At 47.5% G+C, this 24,971-nt stretch overlaps 1 protein-coding gene across 4 annotated transcripts in view; it reads right to left on the bottom strand.

Annotated features, from left to right (window-relative positions):
- The window catches only part of DIP2C (DIP2 disco-interacting protein 2 homolog C (Drosophila)), a 199,381-nt gene continuing 174,410 nt past the window's right edge, over positions 1 to 24,971 (bottom strand). For 2 of the 4 annotated variants that reach the window (XM_010836413.1, XM_010836414.1), the window contains 8 exons: positions 22,554 to 22,722; positions 19,122 to 19,292; positions 11,770 to 11,831; positions 8,495 to 8,552; positions 7,034 to 7,108; positions 5,246 to 5,420; positions 3,217 to 3,340; positions 1 to 536 (listed from right to left, as the gene is read on the bottom strand). In XM_010836413.1, coding sequence (XP_010834715.1) covers positions 284 to 536; positions 3,217 to 3,340; positions 5,246 to 5,420; positions 7,034 to 7,108; positions 8,495 to 8,552; positions 11,770 to 11,831; positions 19,122 to 19,292; positions 22,554 to 22,722 — 1,087 coding nt within the window. In that variant the 3' untranslated portion in view covers positions 1 to 283. Of the gene's footprint in view, positions 537 to 3,216; positions 3,341 to 5,245; positions 5,421 to 7,033; positions 7,109 to 8,494; positions 8,553 to 11,769; positions 11,832 to 13,230; positions 13,261 to 19,121; positions 19,293 to 22,553; positions 22,723 to 24,971 lie in introns of all 4 variants that reach the window. The other 2 variants (XM_010836412.1, XM_010836416.1) reach the window with 2 other exon arrangements.

The raw sequence follows: 24,971 nt of genomic DNA, 5'->3' as shown, positions 1-24,971 counted from the left end.
GTAGGCCACGTAGATGAGACGCTATATAGCGTCTACACATTGTAGGCCATGTAGACAGGGGCCCCGGGTGTCCTACGTGGGCGTCTACACATTGTCGGCCACGCAGATGGGGGCCCCGGGCATCTACATGTTGCAGGCCATGTAGATGGGACACTATGTGGCGTCTACATGCTGCAGGCCACATAAATGGGGGCCCCGGGCGTCTACATGCTGTAGGCCATGTAGATGTGGGCCCCGGGCGTCTACATGCTGTAGGCCACGTAGAAGGGACACTACATGGCGTCTACATGTTGTAGGCCACGTAGATGGGGTCCAGCTGGTCGGCCAGGAAGCCGTCACGCAGGTGCATGCGCTGCTTCTCGCCCCGGGAGTTGATGGGGATGACGCCGATGTCCACTACCACCACCACCCCCACCACCAGGTAGTGCTCCTCCAGGACCACGTTGGTCACCAGGGGGACCAGGTCCAGGGCTTCCTGCTCGGACCCATCGAGCTCAACCACAACCACCAGCAAGTTTGTCCAGGTGAACACGGCACTGGAAGAAAAAGAAGCATCACTGTACAATTGCAACGACTCCATTCTGTCTGGACACCCCACTGGGTTCCTGTTGGGCACTGAGCCTTCTCTGGTCTGCAGGTTCCAGAGCAGCTCTCACACTCCATGCGTCCACACCTCTTACCAACCTGCTCTCGGGGTGGCAGCCCATCCCCGCCTTCCCTGGATCCACCCAAGGCCCTAAGGGTGCAGCCCATCCCCAAAGGCACTTGGGAAGCCTGCAGTGCAGTCGGCAGGACCGTTGCTGAGCTGGGACAGTGGGCACTAGGGCTAGTCAGACAGGCCTGCCTCTGTCCCCAGGGGGTGAACATGTGTGCCCATGAGCAGAAGAGCCACCATGCTGGGTCAGGTACCTCAGAGCTCGAATGCAGACCTGGGGCGCACGGACAGATTCTGTCTCAGGAACTGGGTGAGAGCAACACAGGGGACCTGATTCAGGTGGGTGAGTTCCTGGGGACACCAGAGCTCCATCCAGAAGTGTATTACTTGGATCTTTCAGGAGGACCACCCACACACAGTATCTTGTCTGCCCAGTTTCTAAAAGCCTAACTAAGTCCAATGTTTTACACTTTAGGCCACCTTGACGTCAGGTAGTAGGGCTTTTAAAACATGAATGTTTAAGAACCTTAGAGCACCGGAGCCCCGTGGATGGCGGGGTCAAGCTCCGGGGCCTGCTGGAGTCAGATACAGAGAATGTTCTGTCTCAGCTGTGAGGCAGGAAGTGTCTGGGGAAAGTCATCACTGTTTCCTAAAAGCATAGGGTATGCCTGTTTAAAAAAAAATGTGTATTTTGCTTAGTATGGCCGATGATGACATTAAAATGGAAGAGGGACACTGGAGACTCCTGGGGCTGGCTCTGTGACGAGCGTCACCCCAAGGAGCTGCACAAGAGAACTGCATGTCTGTGAGTCACATGGGACTGTTCATGGCCACGCTGGGGATGGTTTTATCCTGACATCTGGTGTTGAGGGTGCAGCATCAGGGTCAGTGTGGATCCCACAGTTCACTTAAGGGGTGCAGGAGGCAGCGGGAGGCTGCTGGAGCCTGCCTGGGGCCACAGCGGCTGAGGGCGGCTGGGCCGTGCTCAGTGAGGCAGTCACCGATGTGACCCAGCCTCACACACTCCCTTCTCTGCACCAAGTGACTGATGGGGCTGCCTGGGGGAGACACAAACCTGGGGAGGGGGTGACAGCAGAGCTGTGGTGCTGCTCGCACTCTGAGGAGAGAAGCCCCTCATGACCGAGCCTGCTGCTCCTTCCCTCTTGGGGCCTCTGAGAGTAGAGAAAGGAGCAAGCTTCATGGCATCTAAGTGACGCTCAGAGCAGGCAAGAGAAACCCACAGGGGAACCCTGGCCGCACACTTCCCAGTGGAAATGGCATCTTTCCAACTAGATAGAAAATATGTGAAGGAGGCAATACAAGCCACTTGAAATTATTTTCTTAAAAAATACAAAAACAGAAGGCTGAGATGGATATTTACACCTCAGTGCAAACTGAGACGGACCCCTACCGTTTCTGGCTGACACCTTTCTGGAGCTCCTGCCTCGACACACGACACGCGAGTGGAGAGGCAGCTTTAGAAGTGGAGGACTTGTGCTCAGACGGGCTTTTTGCTGCTCACCCTGAAACACAGCACCGAGTGGGGACGAAGCTCTGCCGTCCACTCGCCCCTTCTGTCTGCTGAGCCCTCTGGCGGTGCCGCGTGTGGCCGAGAACACCAGCCTGTGTCAGCTGACAAGAGGCAGCCGACACTCGCAGGCTAACCCATCTGCCCCCCTAGAGATTTCAGAAGGAGTCTCCCTGGGGTCTCCTGCCCTGAGCTTACAGACAGGGCCCCTCAGGCCTCCTCCCTTCAGGGAACTGGGAGGGGAGAGAACAGTGGCCAGTGGTGCCGAAGCCACTGTCCATGCTCAAGTGCCATGTGAAGGCCCTGAGGAGTGATTGGTGCTGCTGCTTCCAGGCACAGTCCCTTCGCCCAAGGGGCAGCCTCCACATACATCCCTCGGCAGCACTGCCTGAGATGCAGTAGAGTCACATAAGAGGACCCAGCACAGCCAAAGCAACACCAAGCTCCCTGTGGTTCCATCACACGAGGGTTCAACTCTCTTATCACTACACATCTGAGTGGGAAAGAAAGCTGAGTTTCCGAGAATGTTCATAATCAAAGATTCCCTTAGTTCAAGTAATTGGTAAAGTTATTCTTGTCAGTTGTGTAAACCTTGGGATAATGACAACATGCAGTCCATCTTTGCTTAAAAGCAAGGAGACCTCTTTCATCTTTAGGGTACTGAGTGCATCAGGATGAGTTTAGAAGTGACTGACACGTGCAAGTTACAGCCACCCAGTGGCCAGGGCGGGCACGGCGTGGCCTCCAAAGGTGGTGGGATGGGTGACCTGTCATTGACGACCCTATGACGCTGGCAAGCATGGCCTCTCCTGGAGCTGAGGCCTTCCCACAGGGCTCGCTGGGTTCAGGCTCCCTGTGGACAGTGTTTTCCCCTACATCACGTTTTCCGTAACAAAAAACCAAACAATCGGCTCCTTGGAAACACCCCCCAGCCATCCGTCCATCACCCTCAGGAAGAGCACCAACCGCACCAGTGGTGCTCATTAGAGGTTCGGGTTCACCCTGGCCCTCGGGCTGCCTGCCCGCTCCTCACCATTCCGTGACGCTCTTGTGGGCTCTGATGACCGAGGTCTCGATGTCTATCGGGTGATACCTCATGCCGCGCAGCTCCATGGCCTCGTCCAGGGCCCCCACCACGTAGAGGGCATCATGGCGCTCTGCGTGGGGAATGGACTCTATGTGAGCTTCACTGCAAAATTGCTCGAGTCTCTTAAAGAATAAAGACGAGCGCTACCCCTGAACATGGAAGAGAGGTACAAGAAAGACCCCTGAGCAAGGGTCCAGTCTCCCTTCTCAGGGAACCTGCAGCCCCAGATGCTCAGGGACGAGGTGTGGCGGTGGGGGGTGGGGGCCGTGTGGCCAGCCACATGCCTGCACAGTCCCTTCACCCAAGGGGCAGCCTCCACGTACATCCCTCGGCAGCACTGCCTGAGATGCAGTAGAGGCACATGAGAGGACCCAGCACAGCCAAAGCAACACCAAGCTCCCTGTGGTTCCATCACACGAGGGTTCAACTCTCTTATCACTACACGTCTGAGTGGGAAAGAAAGCTGAGTTTCCGAGAATGTTGACAAAGATTCCCTTAGTTCAAGTAATTGGTAAAGTTATTCTTGTCAGTTGTGTAAACCTTGGGATAATGACAACATGCAGTCCATCTCTTAAAAACAAGACCTCTTTCATCTTTAGGGTACTGAGTGCATCAGGGTGAGTTTACAAGAAGTGACTGACACGTGCAATACCAGAAAATAAATCTTCTCCATCTCCAGGCTAAGGCAGACTAGATGGAGGCAGTCACTTGCTGACTTCTGACTGCAGCTGCTGGGGCCTCCACCCTCCCAGCCCCACGGACTCCACAGTGCTGAGGTCTGGGCGTTGCTAAGCTTAGTTCCTCAAGGAATCCCAGAAGGCACCCTCCAGTGAAATAGTCTATGACTTCCCCAAACTGAAAATACAATGCCAGCCAGCGACTAGATCAATGCCGCCCCAGTCTGATCCCTGTGATGGGAAGGTGTTTTCTGAGCTTTTGCCTGCAGTGAGAAGCTGAGCGGGCTTCACAGCCCAGGACACTGTGTCGACCAGCTGCCAGCCTTATAATGTGTCTGTGCTGAGACTCCACAGCCTGCACGGACGTGCCTGCCCTCTGTGAGGGTGAAGAGGCTGGGCTCCTACGGAAAGGAGCGAGCCATGCTCCTGCTTAACACCAGTCTGAAGTTAGAAGGTCTGAAGAAAGAACACAGCACACAAAATGGAATCCAATCCTTGGAGGATATAAAATACGCAATGTTCTTATACAACTTACCTGTTTCAAATTAGCATACAATCATTTCAGCCTTCCTACATAAATGTTTTGTTTTTTAAACCTTAAAAAAATAAAAGAAAATACAACACCAGAATATTTCGGTACTTTTCCCCTGCATTCTTGCTGGTCTGGCCTGGTTGGCACGGCTCCTACCAGGCAGGTGGGCTGGAAGTCTCACTGATCTCCGGGGCTGGCAGATCTCACAAGAAACCTCAGGCCCCCCACCCCGGAGTAACACTCAAGTCCTGCCTCTGTTTTCAGGAGTGGAGAGAGGACTCCAGGATCAGCAACATGAGGAGCAGACAGGCTCCTACATGTCGGTTCTGTGTCACACCCACACCCAGCGCTACCCCTCTGCGCTACTGTTCCCTGAGGGCACCTGGCAGGACCAGAGCACTCAAGGCCAGTGCCTCCCGCTTGGAAGAGAACAATGCAGCTTCGGGGGATCCTGGGTGGGGCTGGAAGTGCCAGAGTTGGTGACAAGCCAGTGAGCTGCACTTACAGGCACTCGTTACAGACAACACAGCCCCCGGCCCCTGCCCTGATTTCACACGTGCTCCTAGCTCACAGAGGAGGACAGAGCATGGGACGTGCATCCTCAGCTGCTGACGCACACAGCCTGAACAGGCTCTCTCACCCTGCTCTCTCTCGCCCCACCCCGGCTCTCTCACCCTTGGCTGTCTCCAGGCTGCCTGCAGTAAGCACGCAAGCACACATGTTCTCCTGGGGCTGGGACTTCCTGCCTCCTATTGGGAATTCTCACCTCCATTTGCATCAGTGAGTTCAGTTCTCCGTAGAAATCCCAAGTAGCCTGTTCGTGCCCAGACTGTCTGTGTGTCTCCAAAGCTTAATCTTGAGTTGAAGTGATCCGACTGGAGGGATTCATCTCCATAAATAGTGAAGTAACCACTGGCATTGTGGGCACTGTGAACCCAGATCTGAAAGGAAGCAAAATGGACTGCATAAGTTAACCTGACATGATGTCCAGGGCAGAAACTACTTTTACAATTCAACGGATTGTATTCTGTCTGTCCCTGGCCTGCAAAAACAGGACGGCTTGTTTCCAGGGAAACACAGTCACCACAAAGTCTGCTGAAATGAAAACATGGCAGCACACTCGCGTTTGAGCAAACCCCCAACCAACATCTCGGAGAATCCTGTTGAAGTAGACGAACTAAGGGCTTTTGAAATAAATATCAAATGAATGAGGTTGTAAGAGTTTCCTTATATTTATTCAAATGTACTGATTGTTTCCAAAAAGCAAGCTGGAAAAATGTTAAAAAGCTTTCTGGCTTGTATACTTTGGGGAATATATTGTAATAAAGTAACACAACACAAAAACTCTAGAAGAGAAAGGCATTGTAACAACAAAAAATGGAGGATAAAAATGCCTGCATGTTGTATCTTGGGAAATGGTATTTGAGTCAGGGACAAAGGGTCTGGCCAGCAGCCCTCCGCCACACCTGCCAGGGCAAACCAGGCAGCAGCCCAGGGATGAGGGTCTCCAGCAAGTGAGGGGAAGAGAACCTGTCAGACAGGTTCCCAGCATGCCAGGGTGCAGGGGTCTCCACCCCTCGGCCCAGCGCTCAGCTCTGAAAGGCCGTGTGCTGTGAGGACAGCAGGGGCCAGAGATGGCAGGCACCATGTTTAATTTTCATTCTTAGACGTGCATTTAAAGGAAATTCCTAAATAGGGTCTGTATAGCATTTCATCATCTCGATTTTGATCTTCACATGGAGAGAGATGAGTGAGGGGCCAATAAACTGCCCAAGAAGGAAAAGGGTCTGGGGGTGACAGTGGCTGAGACTCAGGCCTCAACACCACTCCCTCCCTGTGTACACGTATGCGTGTGAGCCACGGTGCCTGAGAGAGCCGCGGGGCTGGTGTGTGAGTCGGGTGCCGTCAAAGGCAGTGCTTTGTGTGCGACCAGGACAGGTTAGAAGAGAGGCAGCTGACCACAGGCTGGGTGGCACCTATAGGAGAGTCCTTGTGGGCAGGTCATGGTCACTGTGGCCTGGCCTTGGAGAGGAAAACGGGGGCGGGGTGGCAGACATGTTGAAGCAGGTTAATCAGGGAGTGAGGTGGACGGGAAGGGCAGAGGGCGCTCATGGCCAGCAAGCAGGGCGTTTCAGGACAGCAGCCCAGGAAGGGTCTCCTGTGGCCGCATGCAGCCAGTGGTGTGTGGGGCACAGGGTGGGTGGGGGGGTCACTGGATAGGTTGCATCGTCAATACAAGGGAGTAAAAGTGACTTTCTGACCCAGACAAACACCTGTCGTGTCCCCAGTCTGCCTGCCGTGGTTGTTGGTGCTGCTATGATTTTGGGTTTGGCAAGATTCCCTCTGCACATTCTCTATCATGTTCCTGATGAAAGACTTCTCTGCTGTGAAGCAAGCACATGGAACTCAAATGGAGAGCTGAAAAACAAGGAAACTCTGCCCACACACAGGAAGTTTCCTCTTTGCTGAATGTTTTGGAGAGAAATGTGATAGTCGCTAAGCAAACACCACTTCATAATCCTGAACCTTCACAGACACCCATCCCATTCCTCACCTCGCCCAGATGTGAGTCTCCCAAGGGTCCTTTCGTTTCTGGATTGGCAATGATGATCCGCACCCCTGGAAGTATCTAAGTGGGAAGGAACAGTCTTGTTAGCAGGCAGACAGGCAGATGCTTCATGCAAAGTGCGTGTTTTCCCTATTAAAATGGTTTAGAAAGTGAATGGCTTTAAATCAAAATTGTATACCACAGCATCACATAATGACAGCAAATCAATGACATTTCATTGTAATTATGTACAATGACAAAGCCTGTGTTAAAATGATCCTAAAAGTGAGACTTTGAACAAAAACATGATAAATGATATAATTTAACAAGCTTGATGCGTGCAAAGTAGAACTAGCGGAGCTGCTTTGTGGTGTCCAGAAGAGACAGCAGTTCCGCCAGAGCGTCTGCCGCACCAAGCAGATGACGCCCCTGCGGCCCTGCCCCTCCTCTGCCACACCGCCCACTTTTCCTGTTGGCTGACAATAGCACAACATTGATACTGAGCACCTCCTTCTTAATGGACATTTAGCTCAGAAATGCTCTGAACTCCACTGGAACCATGTAAAGAATCAAAAGCTGATTCTGGAAATTTAGAATGGAGCCCCTCTTGGTTCAGCTACTAACTGTACAGCTGAGATAAGGCAACACACCTGTAGTGAGAGCTATGGGAGCATGTCTGGTGAATGGCCCACCAGGTCAAGCTGGGTGGGTGGGCAGTGCTGAATCCCACCTTAAAGAAAACAGTACCAAGAACTCTAACCATCAGCCGTGAAGACACAGACTGTAAAAGGTCCCAAACAACATGCCTCTAGAATTATGTTAAGTGGAGAAGAGATCTGACAATAGGGGCCGGGGTGAAAAAAAGTCTTCATTCGGGTTTAAACACATTCCTTGCACTTTAGTTCTATAAATGACACGGCAGGCGACTAGCTGTCATGATAACAAGTCTTTGTCTAGTTCCACGGTAAACAAGCTCTGCCTGCCGGCCAAGGCCCATGGACATTTGGACCCAATGTACCGACGACATTGCCAGCCTGCCTTTCTCAGTTGGGGTAACCATGCCCAGAGGTGCTAAGTGTGAGTGAAGAGGCTGAGGAGCTGTCCCTATGGCCTCCTCCTTTTCCTGCTGCTCCTCCTCTGGGTGGAATGCAAGGAAGGGCTGGAGTTGGAAAAGCTGCTGTAGACCCGGAGACACCCGTGGGAGTGGAGGCCACGCAGAACAGAACAGAACAAGAGAGAAGGTGCCATGGCCCTGGGGCTTCCTTTGACGTTCTGTGCTCATAGTCAAAACCAGTTGATATATTCAGTTCAGTTGCTCAGTCGTGTCCAACTCTTTGGATTTGATTTATTACTTTTCAAGAAAACTTTTTTGGAAAACAGTCTTCCATGTACTTCTTAACTTTTCAAAGCCCCCAAACTGAGACTTGTGTTCAAATGTATATGCATGTACCTTTCTTCCGTACTTACTTTTCCTGACTCCATCAGGGGCAAACTATGAGGAGAGCCTCTTTCCACTAAGCGTACTCTACAAAGAAAAACAGAAGGTGTTACTACTGTGTGCTCTGGACCCTGGCTCCCTCCTCCACATCTAGCACTTGGGTCAACGCCCAGCAGTTTGATGGGCACATTAGCTCTGTTGACAAGCATTACCCAATGCAAAGGGAGTCGAGGAGTCAAAGAAAAAGCAGACAACTGCAGAGAGGAGACAGTGGGGGCCACCACACAGGCCACAAGAGCATGGAGACGCAGCCCCACCTATCAACCCACAGACGTCAGGAACGTCTGTGCATTGATGTAATGGGGTCAATACAGCGTGTGCAGAAAAGGGAGAGTGAGCATTAAGCTGCATTCCTCAAAGAGCTGCCACTCCTGTGACAGCAGACCTCTTGGGCCTGTACCCTGCAACACAGGGGCCACAGACCCCATAGCACAGCATCCACCGCCTCAGCCAGGGACACTGGAGAGGACTGGTCAGTTCAGACAGCAAAATCTCCTTTCTGGAAAGAAGTGCTTTTCAATCTAAGAACTATTTGCTGGTGAGGTACTCAAGAACTGTGAAGGACCCTGGTGCCAGTCACAACCCAGCCCACTGAGCCCTCCTCAGCTGTATTACTTTATCCCATGACTGGGTTCAGTTCTCTCCATGTTACTCTCAGAGTGTGATGCTGACCAATCATCTACAGACAACTTTTACTTCAGGAAAATGGAGTGAAAGGGAACCCCCTCATTTCCAATTTTATCAATTTGATTTCTCTTTTTTCCTTGATACATCTGGGCTAAAAGTTATCAATTTTATTTGTCTTGTCAAAGAACCATCCTTTTAGTTTTATTCATCTTTACTACTATTTTGCTTCTATTTCACTTTTTTCTGCTCTGATCTGTATGCTTTCTTTCTGGTATTAACTTTGGGTTTTGTTTGTGCTTCTTTCTCTAGTTGCTTCAGGTATAAGATTATGTTGTTTCTCTAGTTGCTTCAGGGCAGCCGGCCTCTCGTCCTCATCCTGCCCTCAGAGTTCATCTTGTCTCCTGTCCCTGCTGGGCAGGTGGATCTTATCTGAAATGCGAAAACTCTACTGCTAAGAATTTCCCTGTGGCCTCCTCCCTGCTGAGTGGTGGCAGGGACCTGGGCAAGCATGCCGGCCGGACAAAGAGTTTCTTCTCTGGTCAGCATGGAACAGTGCTCTATGTCAGTGATTTCAGGCAAGCAGGAAGGGGCACCAGGACCACTCAGGGGTGGTCCTGTCTTGTCAGCAAATGCCACATGGCGGGGGGTGGGGTGGGGTGGTCTTTCACCCACTTGAGAATATCCACAAGAGCAAAGAAAAAACCACCCCTAGAAGAAGGCAGAGCTGTGTCTCCTGGAAGAGCTGAGAGACATGCACACGTGTGCAGCACATATGAGAGGGATGGAGGCTCACAAAAACCCAGGAAACTTGTGGGAGATAAGAGGGCGTAGGCTGGAGTGGGCGGGCAGCTCTCTCCACCGCCTGTGCACCACAGACAGGGAGGCTCTCTCCTGACTGCACACCGCCACCCAGCACTCCCAGGACATGGCACAATCAGGAAACCACACCTTCTGCCCCACGGGTGCTGTCAGGAGCCGGTCACTTCAGAGCCATGGAAAACAGCCAGTATGGCATGTCCTGGCGCTGGTCAGGAGGGCATGGGGGCGCCTGTCTCTTGATGGCCACTCCAGTGGTCACTGGTGACCTGGAGGACGAGCGCCACTCACACCAAGAGGAGCCGATGGAGCCTAGTGTGGTCCACCAGGCGGCCCTGCCTTAAGTGTACTGACGGTGTTCTGTATCTGATGCGCCCACAACAGCATCTTAGGGAAAAACCCCAATGATCGTTTTGGGCCAACCCAACATAAAATTATCTTCAAATAATTTTTGTAGGGAGTAAAGCAAATTTCTTTTTAAAGCCTACTAGTTATGTTTGGAAATGTTATGCCCCCAAAGAGGTCCCTTAATCTCTTCAGCGCTAAGGGTCTGCATCTTGAAGATGTCTGGATAGGCCTCTGCTGCAGGGGGCTGGTGTCTCTTGGGAGTCCCTGTGAACAGCAGGGTCTAAAACAAGGGTTCCAGGGGATGAGGAGGCACCACCAAGAGTGAAGCAGAACAAAGTGTTCAGGGGAACACAGTGCTTCTTAGTCTCAGCACCACTGCCATTCTGGTCATCTGCTGTGTGGCAGAGGCCTGTCCTGGGCACTGCAAGATGTTCAGCTGCCTCACTGGCCTCCATCCACCACATGCCACCAGGACCACTTCCCACATCATGCTCATCAGACAGGGCACCACGGCAACCCATCTGCAGTGGGGCATACCACCTGGGTATGACTGGCCTGAATGGCATGGCAGGCCCCTCTGTAGCCTTGCCCCCGACACTCTCTCACATGGGAACTCAGCAGGCAAGAGGAACACACTTGGCCAGGCCAAGTGGTGGCTCTTGGTTTCCCACCCACAACTCTCCCCAGCTCTCTCACATGTTGTGAGCAAATGCACATGTCGGTAGGCACCACTGAGAACAAGCGGACACGGAGCACAGTATCTGGCCTCACAACACATCCACAAGCACCTCCAGCCACTTATAAAAGGACTCTTTGTATCAGAGTCACTCTATTATCACGTCAAAGAAACAGCAACGCACGGGAATCTCCACAACCACACAGAGGAACAACCCAATCACTGGGGACGTCTGTAGAAAAATGACAGAATTCTCTCCCCCTCAGGCACATCAGGAGGCACCCCTTTGGGAGCTGAAATTCTGTGACAGATTTCTGATCTTCTCCCCACCTTCTGTCCCACCCCGTGAGGTGGATTCACAAGCATCCACCAGCACATTCCCTTTCGTTCTTGCTCAAGGTTGCTTATTAGGAAGCTGCATAGAAAGGTAACTTGACTTACAGTTCAGTTTTTCCTGAAAATGCCTTGACAAAAATTTTTGACTCATGCAAAGAAATGTGAGCAGCGTTGATATTTTATGAGGTGCAAAACAGCGGCTGACTAGTGTTCAAGAAAATGTCAAGTCTGACAGAGTTTGAGAAAAGGCCACTCTGACTGCAGCGGCTCTGGGACAGCTATTGTCAGAATCAGGAGCTGCTGCCCCAGTGGGACGTGAGGTGACGTACGTGGAGTGTTGCGAAAGCTCACTCTGTGGCCCCTGTGCTCAGGGCAGACGACTGCACTCCTCCTTTCCGAGGAACACTGCACTCTGGGTGCCGGGAGACAAATTCACAATACCTGTCATGTCTCAGAGCTCTCATGTCCACATAGACGGTGGTCGGATCGGGCCCCGATGTTCCCTGCAAGCAAGGACACAATGTGATTAATCCTGTTTGCCTGGGAGGAGCTGCATCTGTGCTTCCTACTGGCTGGGAACGTTTCTTGGTAAGGTCTGAAACTGAACAAAACCCCAAAGCACTAAAACCACACCTCTCCCTTGATAACCTAACTCTGAAAGAATATCTTACCAAGATAACTGACTTTCACATAGCTTGACTGCTAATCATTTATGAAAATTAGAAAGGAAAGGGGCATCTCTCCAAATAAAAAGAGGCTGAAATTACAGAGGTAGCAGAGGTTTGGCAAAAGCAGGTTGTTGAGGAAGTGAAGCATCATTTGCTGAGAGGCTTTCACTACATGCATCCCCAAAAGTGTATTTTCAGAGCTCAAGGTACTGAGGCAGAACATGTTACATGAGCTGACAGACTGAGGAAGAAGAGATAAAAGACAATGATCTTGTTCATTCTGGTTCACTGTGCCCTGGTTTTCCTCCAGGGTGGGAGGCCATTTTTGCCCAAGACGTAAGTCAGGGAGGTAGCATGTTTATCACTGGTCATCTCAGCAGCACCCTGTGGTCTGAACTATTTATTTAAACACAGGGTCCTGAAATCCTGGGATCATAAATCTCTCCAAAATACATACCGAGTTGATTTCTGAACAATCATCTCTGTTTATATAAAAGCAATGGCATTAAAGCTACATTACAAACAAAAATTCTACATACATTTCCTGGGAAAGTAATGCACTACTTTTGGTAGAAAAAGACAGAACCTAAAAGAAAAAAAAAATCTGTCAAAAAATAAGGAGACTCTCAGATTTATTTGAAGAACTACACTAAAATTCTTCATGAGAGAATCGTAACCTTATATCAAAGGCACACTTCAATATAAGAAAAAGAAAAAAATAAAGACACCTTCATTACACCACACTGGACCACACGATAACCTCCCCCGTCCCCTGAGAAAGCACATGCAATCAGCCTGGAGGAGGAGCTGCCCTGCCGTGAGGACACAGCACCCTTGCTGACCTGCGGCTACTCCGGGGGCTGTGTCACAGACCAGAGCTGAGTGGAGGAACAGTTTGTGGTCTGAGCAATGCAAAGCACGTAACCACAAGAGGCCAATTAAAAACCAAGAAATCAGAAAACAGGTCACTAGAAGCAAAAAATGAAGCAAAACAGAGATGACCCCAAACTGGCAAAGACACCACAGATCGTGTAAATGGAAGCACAGCGTTTGTCACAAATGCAAGACGTCTGAAGAGATCTGAGACGTGACATCACGCTGGCTGTCGGCCCTCCTGCCCATGGGTCCACAAGCCCAGCCCATCTCCGCACTCAACTCCTCGTCTGCCCACTGCTGGGAGCTGATGAGACTGTGTGGTTACAGGCACTGGTGTGGACGGGCGGGCAGTCCCTACCTGCTCGGCCAGCTTCCACAGCCGGTGAGGCTACAGCAGCAGGAGGTGGGAGCAGAGGACACCAGACCAACAGAAACCGAACATCGAGGACACACACAGACACAGAAACAGACAACCCAGCAGTACAAGTGGGATGAAGAAGAGGGAGGGGTGGGGAGGAGAATGCAAAAAGCAGAGAACAAAGTAAAAAGAAGATCAAAAACAATGTCAAATATGGAAATCATTAAAATCAATCACTGTACCATTAAAGGCTAAAAAAAAATCTAAAAAGATGTTCACATATCCACAGAGCAACAGAGGAGGTAACAGATGACTGGCCACGGGCAGGTGGGCCTGAAGAACTGCTTTTCATACATACGGTCAGTGGGTGTTGATTTTATGGTACTTTTCTCTAGTTTCTGTTCTTTACTGAGAAAGCGGGGAGTATGAATTTAATTGACCAAATCTGTCGAGTGTTCCTCACTGAAATAGCTTCAAGTTTCTTACTACAATAATGAAGGTGACCCTGGAAGTCTGTGAATCTTCAGGCTTTCTAGCCCTGCTCATCTACAAGATTAGGACAAGAAAAGAGTTCAGAGTACGCATGAAGCATGGACCAAACCTCAGGCTCCTCGCTCAGCAGTGCGGGAGGGACTCCCCAGACTGCCTCCCCCTCAGCTCTGTCCTCCAAGACGCTGCATCCCCTTCCCTCTCATCTGCCAGGTTCCGGTGCCCACCTCCACCATCCAAAAGCAACCGAGTCCACAGGCGAAAGACCCTAAAGCCACTAGGGGCAGCTCTCCTCGGATGCTGCATGTCTTCCCCGGCTGACTGTCCCTCCCAACATCCTGAGAAAGCTGGAACAAGCCCAGGTTTCTGCATGGGAACAGTCCTGTGTGGGTCCGGCCTCGTGCCGCCCCACTCAGGTCCCTCAGAATCTCATGCATCACCAACATTTCTTTCTACAGTCACCACAACCTGCTAGTTGCACAACTCAGCCTCCCCAAGACCAAGGGACACTTCTAGAAGGGGGCCCACGGACACTAGAAACGTGATTCTGAGAGCACAGCTCAGATGCGGCTCCATTCCTTGTCTGGATAAGGTCCCTGGCTACGTACCTTGAGAGATGGAGGCCTGCCCTCTCCCAGAGCACTCAGCCCAGTCGAGGCCCTGAGGAAGCATGGCGGGCCATCCAGCTGAGAAAACATGCCCTCAAACAACAACCAATCAACTGAAAACACTCACTGTTTTGACACACGCTGGTAACCCTGGGGTTCCATAAGAAAAATGGCATGACCTTCACAATACCTTCAAGCACTTAGGACAGGGCTTGGAATTTGGGAAATACCTTAGCATTTCTGTTTTTCATGTTTTTACATTAAGGAATTGATGGTGATTCTCTCTAGGCAGATGGGTATTATTTATTGGCTGGTCTGTATTTCCCGATTTTTTGCTTCTTAAAATAAATATTCTTTGGTAAAAAATTCAGTCTCTAAAAATTCATAACTTTTCAGGTTGTTTTCCTTATTTGTATAATTGTTCTTAAAAATTCAGTTTTGGTATATTTAATATCTTTATTACATATTTCTCATGTGTCAGGCCCTGCAGAAATACAATGGGAACAAGAAATGTGGGGCTTCTGCTCTCAGACCTCAACCTCAAGCTATGCCTTCTCTGTTTTGGGTCAGTTCAGTTCAGTCACTCAGTCATGCCCGACTCTTAGCAACCCCATGCACTGCAGCATGCCAGGCCTCCCTGTCCATCACCAACTCTTGGAGCTTACTCAAACTCATGTCCATCGAATCAGTGATGCCATCCAACCATCTCATTCTCTGTCGTTCCCTTCTCCTCCCGCCTTCAATCTTTCCCAGCATCAGGGTCTTTTCCAGTGAGTCAGTTCTTCATATCAGTTGACCAAAGTATTGCAGTTATTTCAGCATCAGTCCTTCCAATGAATATTCAGGAATGATTTCCTTTAGGATGGATTGGTTTGATTTCCTTGCTGTCCAAGGGACTCTCAAGAGTCTTCTCTAACACCACAGTTCAAAAGCATCAATTATGTGGCATTCAGTTTTCTTTATGGTCCAACTCTCACATCCATACATGAACTACTAGAAAAACAACAGCTTTGACTAGACGGACCTTTGTTGGCAAAGGAATGTCTCTGATTTTTAATATGTTGTCTAGGTTGGTCATAGCTTTTCTTCCAAGGAGCAAGTGCCTTTTAATTTCATGGCTGCAGTCACCATCTGCAGTGATTTTGGAGCCCAAGAAAATAAAGTCTCTCACTGTTTCCATTGTTTCCCCATCTATTTGCCATGAAGTGATGGGACCAGATGCCATGATCTTAGCTTTTCGAATGTTGAATTTTAAGCCAACTTTTTCACTCTCCTCTTTCACTTCTATCAAGAGGCTCTTTAGTTCTTCCTTACTTTCTGCCATAAGTGTGGCATCATCTGTGTATTTGAGGTTATTGATGTTTCTCCCAGCAATCTTGATTCCAGCTTGTGCTTCATCCAGCCCAGCATTTTGCATTATGTACTCTGCATATAAGTTAAATAAGCTGGGTGACAATATACAACCTTGATGTACTCCTTTCCCATTTTGGAACCAGTCTGTTGTTCAATGTCTGGTTCTAAGTGTTGCTTCTTGATCTGCATACAGATTTCTCAGGAGGCAGGTAAGGTGGTCTGGAATTCCCATCTCTTGAAGAATTTTCCAGTTTGTTGTGATCCACACAGTGAAAGGCTATGGCTTAGTCAATAAAACAGAAGTAGATGTTTTTCTGGAACTCTCTTGCTTTTTCTATGATCCAACAGATGTTGGCAATTTGAAATCTGGTTCCTCAGGCCTTTATAAATCCATCTTGAACATCTGGAAGTTCACAGTTCACATACTGTTGGAGCCTGGCTTGGAGAATTTTGAGCATTACTTTGCTAGCATGTGATGTGAGTGCAGTTGTATGATAGTCTGAACACTCTTTGGTGTTGCCTTTCTTTGGGATTGGAATGAAAACCGATCTTTTCCAGTCCTGTGACCACTGCTGAGTTTTCTAAATTTAAATTTGGAGTTTAAATTTCCAAATAGAAATTTCCACTTTAACAGCATAATCTTTTAGGATTTGAAATAGCTCAGCTGGAATTCCATCACTTCACTAGCTTTGTTTGTAGTGATGCTTCCTAAGGCCCGCCTGACTTCGCACTCCAGGATGTCTGGCTCCAGGTGAGTGATTACACCATTGTGGTTATCTTGGTCATGAAGATCTTATTTGGGATCACAATCACATATTTTTTTATTTATGCAAAAATTAATAGAAAATAAACATTTCCACTGACCAACCCTGCCTTGCGCTTGTTGTTTGCTTTTGCCCACATTTTTGTATGTTCACGTCACAGGGCGCTTTGCAGAACTGTCAACTCAGAGACGTCCTTCTTGGCTAACCTAACCATAAAACTGCCTCCTCTGTACCCCTTTTATGCTCTTACTTCAGTTTTCCTAAGAATATTTTACTCACTTACTGAAAAATTCATCTGTATGTCTACTGTCCATGTGGGTCCCTGAGGGCCAGAACTGTGTCTTGAGTTTATCTAAGTAAAATCTGACTCTGGCTTACATGAGGCTACTCCCAGGATGGAACATGCCAGAGACCCTACAACCACATGTGGGGTAACAGGATTCTGCACACAGCCTGCTGTGAGCACACATGGTCCAGCCCCCCAAACCACAGAACTCCACAACTCTGAGGCACACCTGGCTGCAGGCACAGCAGGGGGAGGCCTGCACTGCTCAGGGGGACGCACTTGAGTTCACCTGATTCATCTCTGCTGCCAGACTCATTAATACTGTCAGCTCTTTGCTAATACTGATCATTCAGAAAAAGGAAAACTGGCTGAAAATTAGATTCGAGTAAAGCACACAAGCAGAAAAACTTAAAACATACAAAACCCCTTAGAGACGCTGCCAAGATCCCAAACGAGCACTGTGGCCCGGGACTGGCAATGCCCACTCTGCCTCCGCATCATGCTGATGGGGTTGCTTTCCATAAAAGAATATATTAGTTTTCTTTATTAAAAGTATAGAACTTCAAGTATTCCACATTCTTGCAACACATATTTATTAAATATTTACAAAGTACCACCAGGTCCAGTGCTAGGTGGTAAGGACACAGACAGATGGCGCTTGTATTTCAGGCCACAAGGTGCCAAGTACCTATGTGCCAACTTCATTCCTGGCTTCTTACCCTTATTTTCTGTCAGCTCTACCCTTTCTATTATTTTTAGTGTATTTTACTTTTCCCTACTTAATTTACTGCTTCCTTATAAAAACTTCTTAAAACATTTTGGATTAAGTAGATGGAAATAAATGAAAAAAAGAGGTAAATAACATAAGTGCTTTATTTCTAGTGTCTACAAAGTTTTAATTTTATATATTATAAAGTGTTGTAGAATTCTTTGTTGCCTGTGTGAAGTGGACAAGTGCTGAATGTTTGTTAATATGGGATCTATTCTATGTCCTTCTCCCTTCATTTTCCAGCATTCTGAGAGAGAAGAATAACATTGCTGGGGGCAGGAGCCTGTCTCTCTCAGATTCCTGTGGACTCGTGATTCACTGCTTGCAGGAGAAGGGAGTGTTACAGAATCCTATAGCTGGATTCATCTAATGAGTGCATTTCTCATTTCTTCTCAAGCAGAACAGATAAAGGTGAAGAGGAAAAGAAAATCTCAGCATTTAAAGGACTAGCTGGGCAAATCAATCCAATCCTTCAGATTACTTCAATCATAGAACAAGGCTCAGTGGACTCCTGAGGACTCTGGTAGTTACACACGTTTAAAAATGGAGCTGATTCAAAGAGAAGGGAGACAGAGGCAAGGAACATCTAATGAAAATCAGAAAACCTTCCTGTCGCTGATTTTTCTGAAGTGATCTTATTAGACTGATCATGTGGGGACAGTCAGTCCTTTGTCTCTGAAGTCTAAATACTGAGAGCTCTAGCCCAGGAGTCAGCAGACCAGGAGCTTTCCATGGTTGCCCAAGGGGAACTAGAAGCAGCATCTTGGGCTACACATGGGGGACATGATGGGTGGCAGGGAGGGGAGCTCGGGGAGTTGGTTTGAGGCAACTGTCCTCCACTCCAGCACCTGCTGTAAACGAAGTTCCTGTCCTTTTCATAAGCACAAAGGAACTGAGCCTGCAGCTGAGCCTGGGAGCAGTTCATTTTGGCTGAGGCGGCCTGAAGGGCACTGGGGGGAGGTTCCCACATGACTTTCCTCTCCTTCATAAACTAGATCTCAGGTAAAGAGTTCAGAGCAGGAGAGAACAGTGAAGATGGTCAGAAGTGGGCTAATGAAGAGACAGGAAACAAATATTTTTGGCCACATAGGATACAGGCTACCTTACGAGGTCAGCCTCACTTATAGCTCTACCTTAGAAATGCGGCAATTAAGTGCGGCATTGAAGTGTTACTTCAATGGTGTCACCACAGGAGCAAATTTGTGAACCTGCATAACGTACTGGAATTCTCCCTACAGAAATCACTGTCTGCATACAAGAGACTAATTACTTCAAGGGACAGGATTTCTTGCCACAGTGAAACATTTGTTTAGTATCTCATCTTTAAAGAGCCTGACGTGAGAGGTTTGGACAAACAGCAACTCTTGCTACAAAACTTGAAATGTCCCAGGACAGAATAAGCCTGTGAATGCTAGTTATGAATAATGGTTACTGACAAATGCAGACTTTAACTAAAAGAAAAAGGAAACAAGTGTGCACCAACCACATGCATTTGATTGAAAGATTCCTTCTAAATATGGGTTAGCATCAGCAGGGAACTGTGGTGAGCAGTCTGGCGCTGTATGCCTGTCTTTAAAAGTCACTCTGTAACCCACGCACTTATTGGCATCAAGGAAACTCACCTGCAAGCAAATTGCCAGGTTCACTCGACAGCCAAACGAGGTGCTAACGGCCCGTGGGTGGAGGCCCAGGTCTTTGAACAGTTTCGAGAAAGACTGGGTGAGTGCTATTCGGGGCCGCTCCTCTGCCACCACCACACAGGTCCGCACGCGGGACAAGTCCAGTCCTCGTGCCTACAAATAATGACAGAGGCAGGAGGTCACACTTGCCAGTGTTAAGGTGTGACCTGCAGGCTCCTCACCCAGACCCACAAAAACCGCAGAAACTCCACAAAGATATTCATTCCCAGAGCTCTGAGTCCACACTAGTAATCAAAATGCTATAGAACATACGTGTAAACAAAAAACGGCCCATATCCGATTATCAAGGATGCCATTACAAGCATTTAAGTAACTGAAGCAGCATAATAAGGAGCAAAGTTGAAGAAAAACAAGATCTGGATAAAATAATTAAAGGACAGGGTACGGGGAGAAACAGAAGCACCTGTATATACTCCTGTGAGCCTGGATACACAGAACACACATTGGAGAGAAATGAGAAACCTACTTTTAATACAGGAATGGAAAACAAAAACATCTGGGTAGCTTCTTAAACACCGTTCTCCTTTCAGGTCCTGAGCTTGAACTGTCACGATGAAGCACAGCTCATTTCTGCCCAAATTCCATCAAGCGAATGACATGGAAACACCCTGGAGCTGGAAATTAAGTGTCTTGAGCATAACACACCCAGACAGAGCCCAGGAAGAGCACAGACCGTGATGGGAATGGCACTGACATGGGAGCATGGGAGCGAAGGGGTCTCCAGCGCACACGGGAAAGTCACCAGGAGCCAGCCGCAGCTGGGCGAGCTGACAGGGTCCCTGTGCTGAGGGCGACCTTCCAGACATGCTGCTACATGGGGCAAGATGAGTGTGCCAAACAGGAGGTCCCCTAACACACACATGTTCTGGGGGAATGCAGCCTGTGCTCTGGACGGTGCACCTGGGGCCAGAGATTCAAAATTTGGCCCTGAAGTTTATTAAATATAAGAACTTGGAAAAGGTGCTTGATTTCTCTGTAATGTAAGTCTTCTCATCTTTAAATGGAGACAATAATGGATCCAGTTCAGAGAGCCACTGTAAGCGTTAAACTAATCAAAGTGTGAAGTGCTTAGATTTCATTTATTTCATTTGGTCATTTACATACGTACCCTGTGGGAAAGTTCATGAAACATAATCATTTTGTAGCATACATAGGTGGACATGAATAATAATTATGTTTTATAAATTTCTTTTGCTATATAAATATAACTTCAAGAAATAATATGCCAGCAAATTTGGAAAACTCAACAGTGGCCACAGGACTGGAAAAGGTCAGTTTTCATTTCAATTCCAAGGAAAGGCAACACCAAAGAATGCTCAACTACAGCACAACTGCACTCACATCACACGCTAGGAAAGTAATTCTCCAAGCCAGGCTTCAACAGTACGTGAACCGTGAACTTCCAGATGTTCAAGCTGGTTTTAGAAAAGGCAGAGGAACCAGAGATCAAATTGCCAACATCCACTGGATCATAGAAAAAGCAAGGGAGTTTCAGAAAAACATCTATTTCTACTTTATTGACTATACCAAAGCCTTTGACTGTGTGGATCACAATAAACTGTGGAAGATTCTGAAAGAGATGGGAATACCAGACCACCTGACCTGCCTCTTGAGAAACCTATCTGCAGATCAAGAACCAACAGTTAGAACTGGACATGGAACAACAGACTGGTTTGAAACAGGAAAAGGAGTACGTCAAGGCTGTATATTGTTACCCTGCTTATTTAACTTCTATGCAGAGTACATCATGCAAAATGCTGGGCTGGATGAAGCATAAGCTGGCATCAAGACTGCCGGGAGAAAATATCAATAACCTCAGATATGCAGATGACACCACCCTTATGGCAGAAAGTGAAGAGGAACTAAAGAGTCTCTTGATGAAAGTGAAAGAGAAGAGTGGAAAAGTTGGCTTAAAAACACAAGATTCAGAAAACTAAGATCATGGCATCTGGTCCCACCACTTCATGAGAAATAGATGGGGAAACAGTGGAAACAGTGGCTGACTTAATTTCGGGGGGCTCCAAAATCACTGCAGATGGTGACTGCAGCCATAAAATCAAAAGACACTTTACTCCTTGGAAGGAAAGTTATGACAACCTAGACAGCATATTAAAAATCAGAGACATTCCTTTGCCAACAAAGGTCCACAGAGTCAAAGCTATGGTTTTTCCAGTAGTCATGTAGGGATGTGAGAGTTGGACTATAAAGAAAGCTGAGCACCAAAGAATTGATGCTTTTGAACTGTGGTGTTGGAGTAGACTCTTGAGAGTCCCTTGGACTGCAAGGAGATCCAACCAGTCCATCTTAAAGGACATCAGTCCTGAGTGTTCACTGGAAGGACTGATGTTGAAGCTGAAACTTGAAAACTTTGACTATCTGATGCGAAGAGCTGACTCATTTGAAAAGACCCTGATGCTGGGAAAGATTGAAGGCAGGAGGAGAAGGGGACGACAGAGGATGAGATGGTGGGATGGCATCACTGAGTCAATGGACATGAGTTTGGATAAACTCTGGGAGTTGGTGATGGACAGGGAGGCCTGGCGTACTGCGGTCCATGGGGTCGCAAAGTCCAACATGGCTCAGCGACTGAACTGAAGAAATAATAATTTATTTCTGTAGCTTAATATCAAAGTTACCATGCATTTTGCTTTCTCATTCAAGCTTAATGCACTGGATCTGAATAGGGAAACAAAATCCAGGAGAGAGAAATACATTGCTTTACTAATGCCAAGTATATAGGTAATTTGTATGTATATATACATACACACAAATATAACCTGGGTATACACACACTCTCTCTCTCTCTCTCTCTCACATATGAGCATAGAAACAGTGAACAATTGGAATACTAACAATAATAGGTCTTACAATTATTCTCTCCTAGTTACTTGAACATTATGGTATGTCTACCCAGATGTCCTCGGCTATCACATAATGGTAATTGAATATTAACAAATAAAACCAAACCACTGTTCACTGAACTGTACAAATGAAATCTGGTTAGGACCCAGATATACCAATCAAAGTCTTCAAGAAAAACGAAATGAGTGGCTAAATTAAGACCTATGACTGTAACCTCATCACTGGAATAAAACTGAATCTACCAACAATTAAAAAGGCAGTTCAGGCCACTCCGAGCAGCCCGAACAGAATTAAAGACATCAATAACATACGTTCTGATCTCTAACTCTGGCAGTGGGAAAACATTCATGGTATAAAACGAGGTTTTCATGTAGAAGCAACTCTGTAAATCCTCAGGTGACAGTGGCTGCCCCACCACACCTCTTCCATGCCCTCCAATACTGTGTTTCCCCAGGATGCTGGCAATGCTCCAGGCACTCTTGCATTGCTTACCTTGAGGGATTCTGTCTGTGATCCCAGCCCCTTGGTGCACAGTTCCATCACTGAATAGGAGCAAAACGTATCCCGGACTTTGTACTGACTCACAGCAAGCAGCCACAAGGCAGGGTTGGTCTCCAGCTCTGCCGGTGGGATGAGGATGGACTGGTGCCCAGAGTACACGCTGCAGAGAGACACGGGAGGGCTCAGCGAGGATGGAGGAGGGGGATCCACTGGCCTCTGAGAAACATCTGCTTCCATTTGCAAGAGGGTACAGTCACATCAACTCTACTCTCGGTGTTTTTAAATAAAAAACAAAAGGTGTTTATGAAAACATTCTGAACAATACAAAAGAATTATGTAACTATGATCTGCAGTTACTGTCATCTTGAGCACTTAAGTGAGGTATCTCAAAGCTACGATGCTGGTAGGTTTCTCTAAAAGCTACTACACTAACAAACTGAATCTCACAGTAGGAAACATAGGACTGAATTTTGGTTAAAAGGTCTGAAAGTTCGGAAGAGCAGTTAACGAACTGGATGCTGTCTGGTTTAGCAACCGAAGTTTCACTGGGACCTGGCCCTCAGTCCTTGCAGTACTGTCTTCCGTGGCCACATCAACAGGCAGAGAAGAGGGTTGCAACAGAGGCCATGCAGCCTACATGTGTACTAAACAGCCAACTGAGGAAAAGCATGCCCAACTCGAGTTCAGAAAACTGACATTCAGAGTAAATAAAACTAAGACAACTAGAATAGGATTATAATTTCACTCAAAATAATCTAAATAAATACCAAAAAAGAACTAAGGAAAAGACATGCATTCTCTTGTGTGCAGGCTCAGTCACATCCTGCTCTGTGACCCCACAGACTGGAGCCCACCAGCCTCCTCTGTCCATAGAATTCTCCAGGCAAGAATACTGGAGTGGGTAGCCTCTCCCTTCTCCAGGGGATCTTCCCAACCCAGGGGTTGAACCCAGGTCTCCCACACAGCAGGCGGGTTCTTCACCATCTGAGCCCCAGGGACGCCTGGATGGAGTAGCTGACTGACAAAGCTGTTAGCTTGTAGGGTACAGCACAGTGATTCAGTTATACACACACACAGATGTATTTTTTCAGATTCTTTTTCCTCATATGGCAATACAAAATATTGAGTATAGTTCCCGTTACCTATTTTATTTTATATATAATAGTGTGTATATGTTAATCTCAAACTCTTAATTTATCCCTCTCCCCACCACTTTTCCCTTTGGTAACCATAAGTTTGTTTTCTATGTCAGTGGGTCTATTTCTGCTTTGTAAATAAACTCCTTTGTATCTTTTTTCTTTTGGATTCTACATATAAGCAATGTCATATGTTATCTCTCTCTGGCTTATTTCACTTAGCATGATAATCTGTAGATCAATCCATGGTGCTGCAAACGGCATTATTTCATTCTTTTTTTAGAGCTGAGTAATGGGAAATAGATGGGGAAACAGTGGCAACAGTGTCAGACTTTATTTTTTTGGGCTCCAAAATCACTGCAGATAGTGACTGCAGCCATGAAATTAAAAGATGCTTACTTCTTGGAAGGAAAGTTAATACCAACCTATATAGCATATTCAAAAGCAGAGACATTACTTTGCCAACAAAGGTTCGTCTAGTCAAGTTTTTCCTATGGTTGTGTATGGATGTGAGAGTTGGACTGTGAAAGAAGGCTGAACGCTGAAGAATTGATGCTTTTGAACTCTGGTGTTGGAGAAGACTCTTGAGAGTCCCTTGGACTGCAAGGAGATCCAACCACTTCATTCTGAAGGAGATCAGCCCTGGGATTTCTTTGGAAGGAATGATGCTAAAGCTGAAACTCCAGTACTTTGGCCACCTCATGCAAAGAGCTGACTCATTGGAAAAGACTCTGATGCTGGGAGGGATTGGGGGCAGGAGGAGAAGGGGATGACAGAGGATGAGATGGCTGGATGGTGTCACTGACTCGATGGACGTGAGTCTCAGTGAACTCTGGGAGTTAGTGATGGACAGGGACGCCTGGCATGCTGCAATTCATGGGGTCACAAAGAGTCGGACATGACTGAGTGACTGATCTGATCTGATACAAAATGACAGAGTTTAAGAGTTAGAGATTATCTCTGAAAGAACTTCTAAACTATATCTTTTAATATATAATTCTGAATACAGAAGATTAAAAAGAAATGCCAAGTAATTATTTTTCCCAATTAGTCTCATACAAATAAATTGGCAAATGTGACAAAAATGTTTGCAACTTAAAGTAAGCACTGGACATGAATGATCCAAAATACAAACCAACTTGATATTAAAATAGAACAGGGGGGGAGGAGCCAAGATGGCAGAGGAGTAGGACGGGGAGAACACTTTCTCCCCCACAAATTCATCAAAAGAGTATTTAAACGTCGAGTAAATTCCACAAAACAACTTCTGAAT

The sequence above is a fragment of the Bison bison genome, unplaced genomic scaffold, assembly GCF_000754665.1.
Source record: "Bison bison bison isolate TAMUID 2011002044 unplaced genomic scaffold, Bison_UMD1.0 scf7180017864063, whole genome shotgun sequence".
NCBI classification, from domain to species: domain Eukaryota; kingdom Metazoa; phylum Chordata; class Mammalia; order Artiodactyla; family Bovidae; genus Bison; species Bison bison.
The sequence above is the reverse complement of the archived record's forward strand: the minus strand, read 5'-3'. Positions and strand labels throughout refer to the sequence as shown.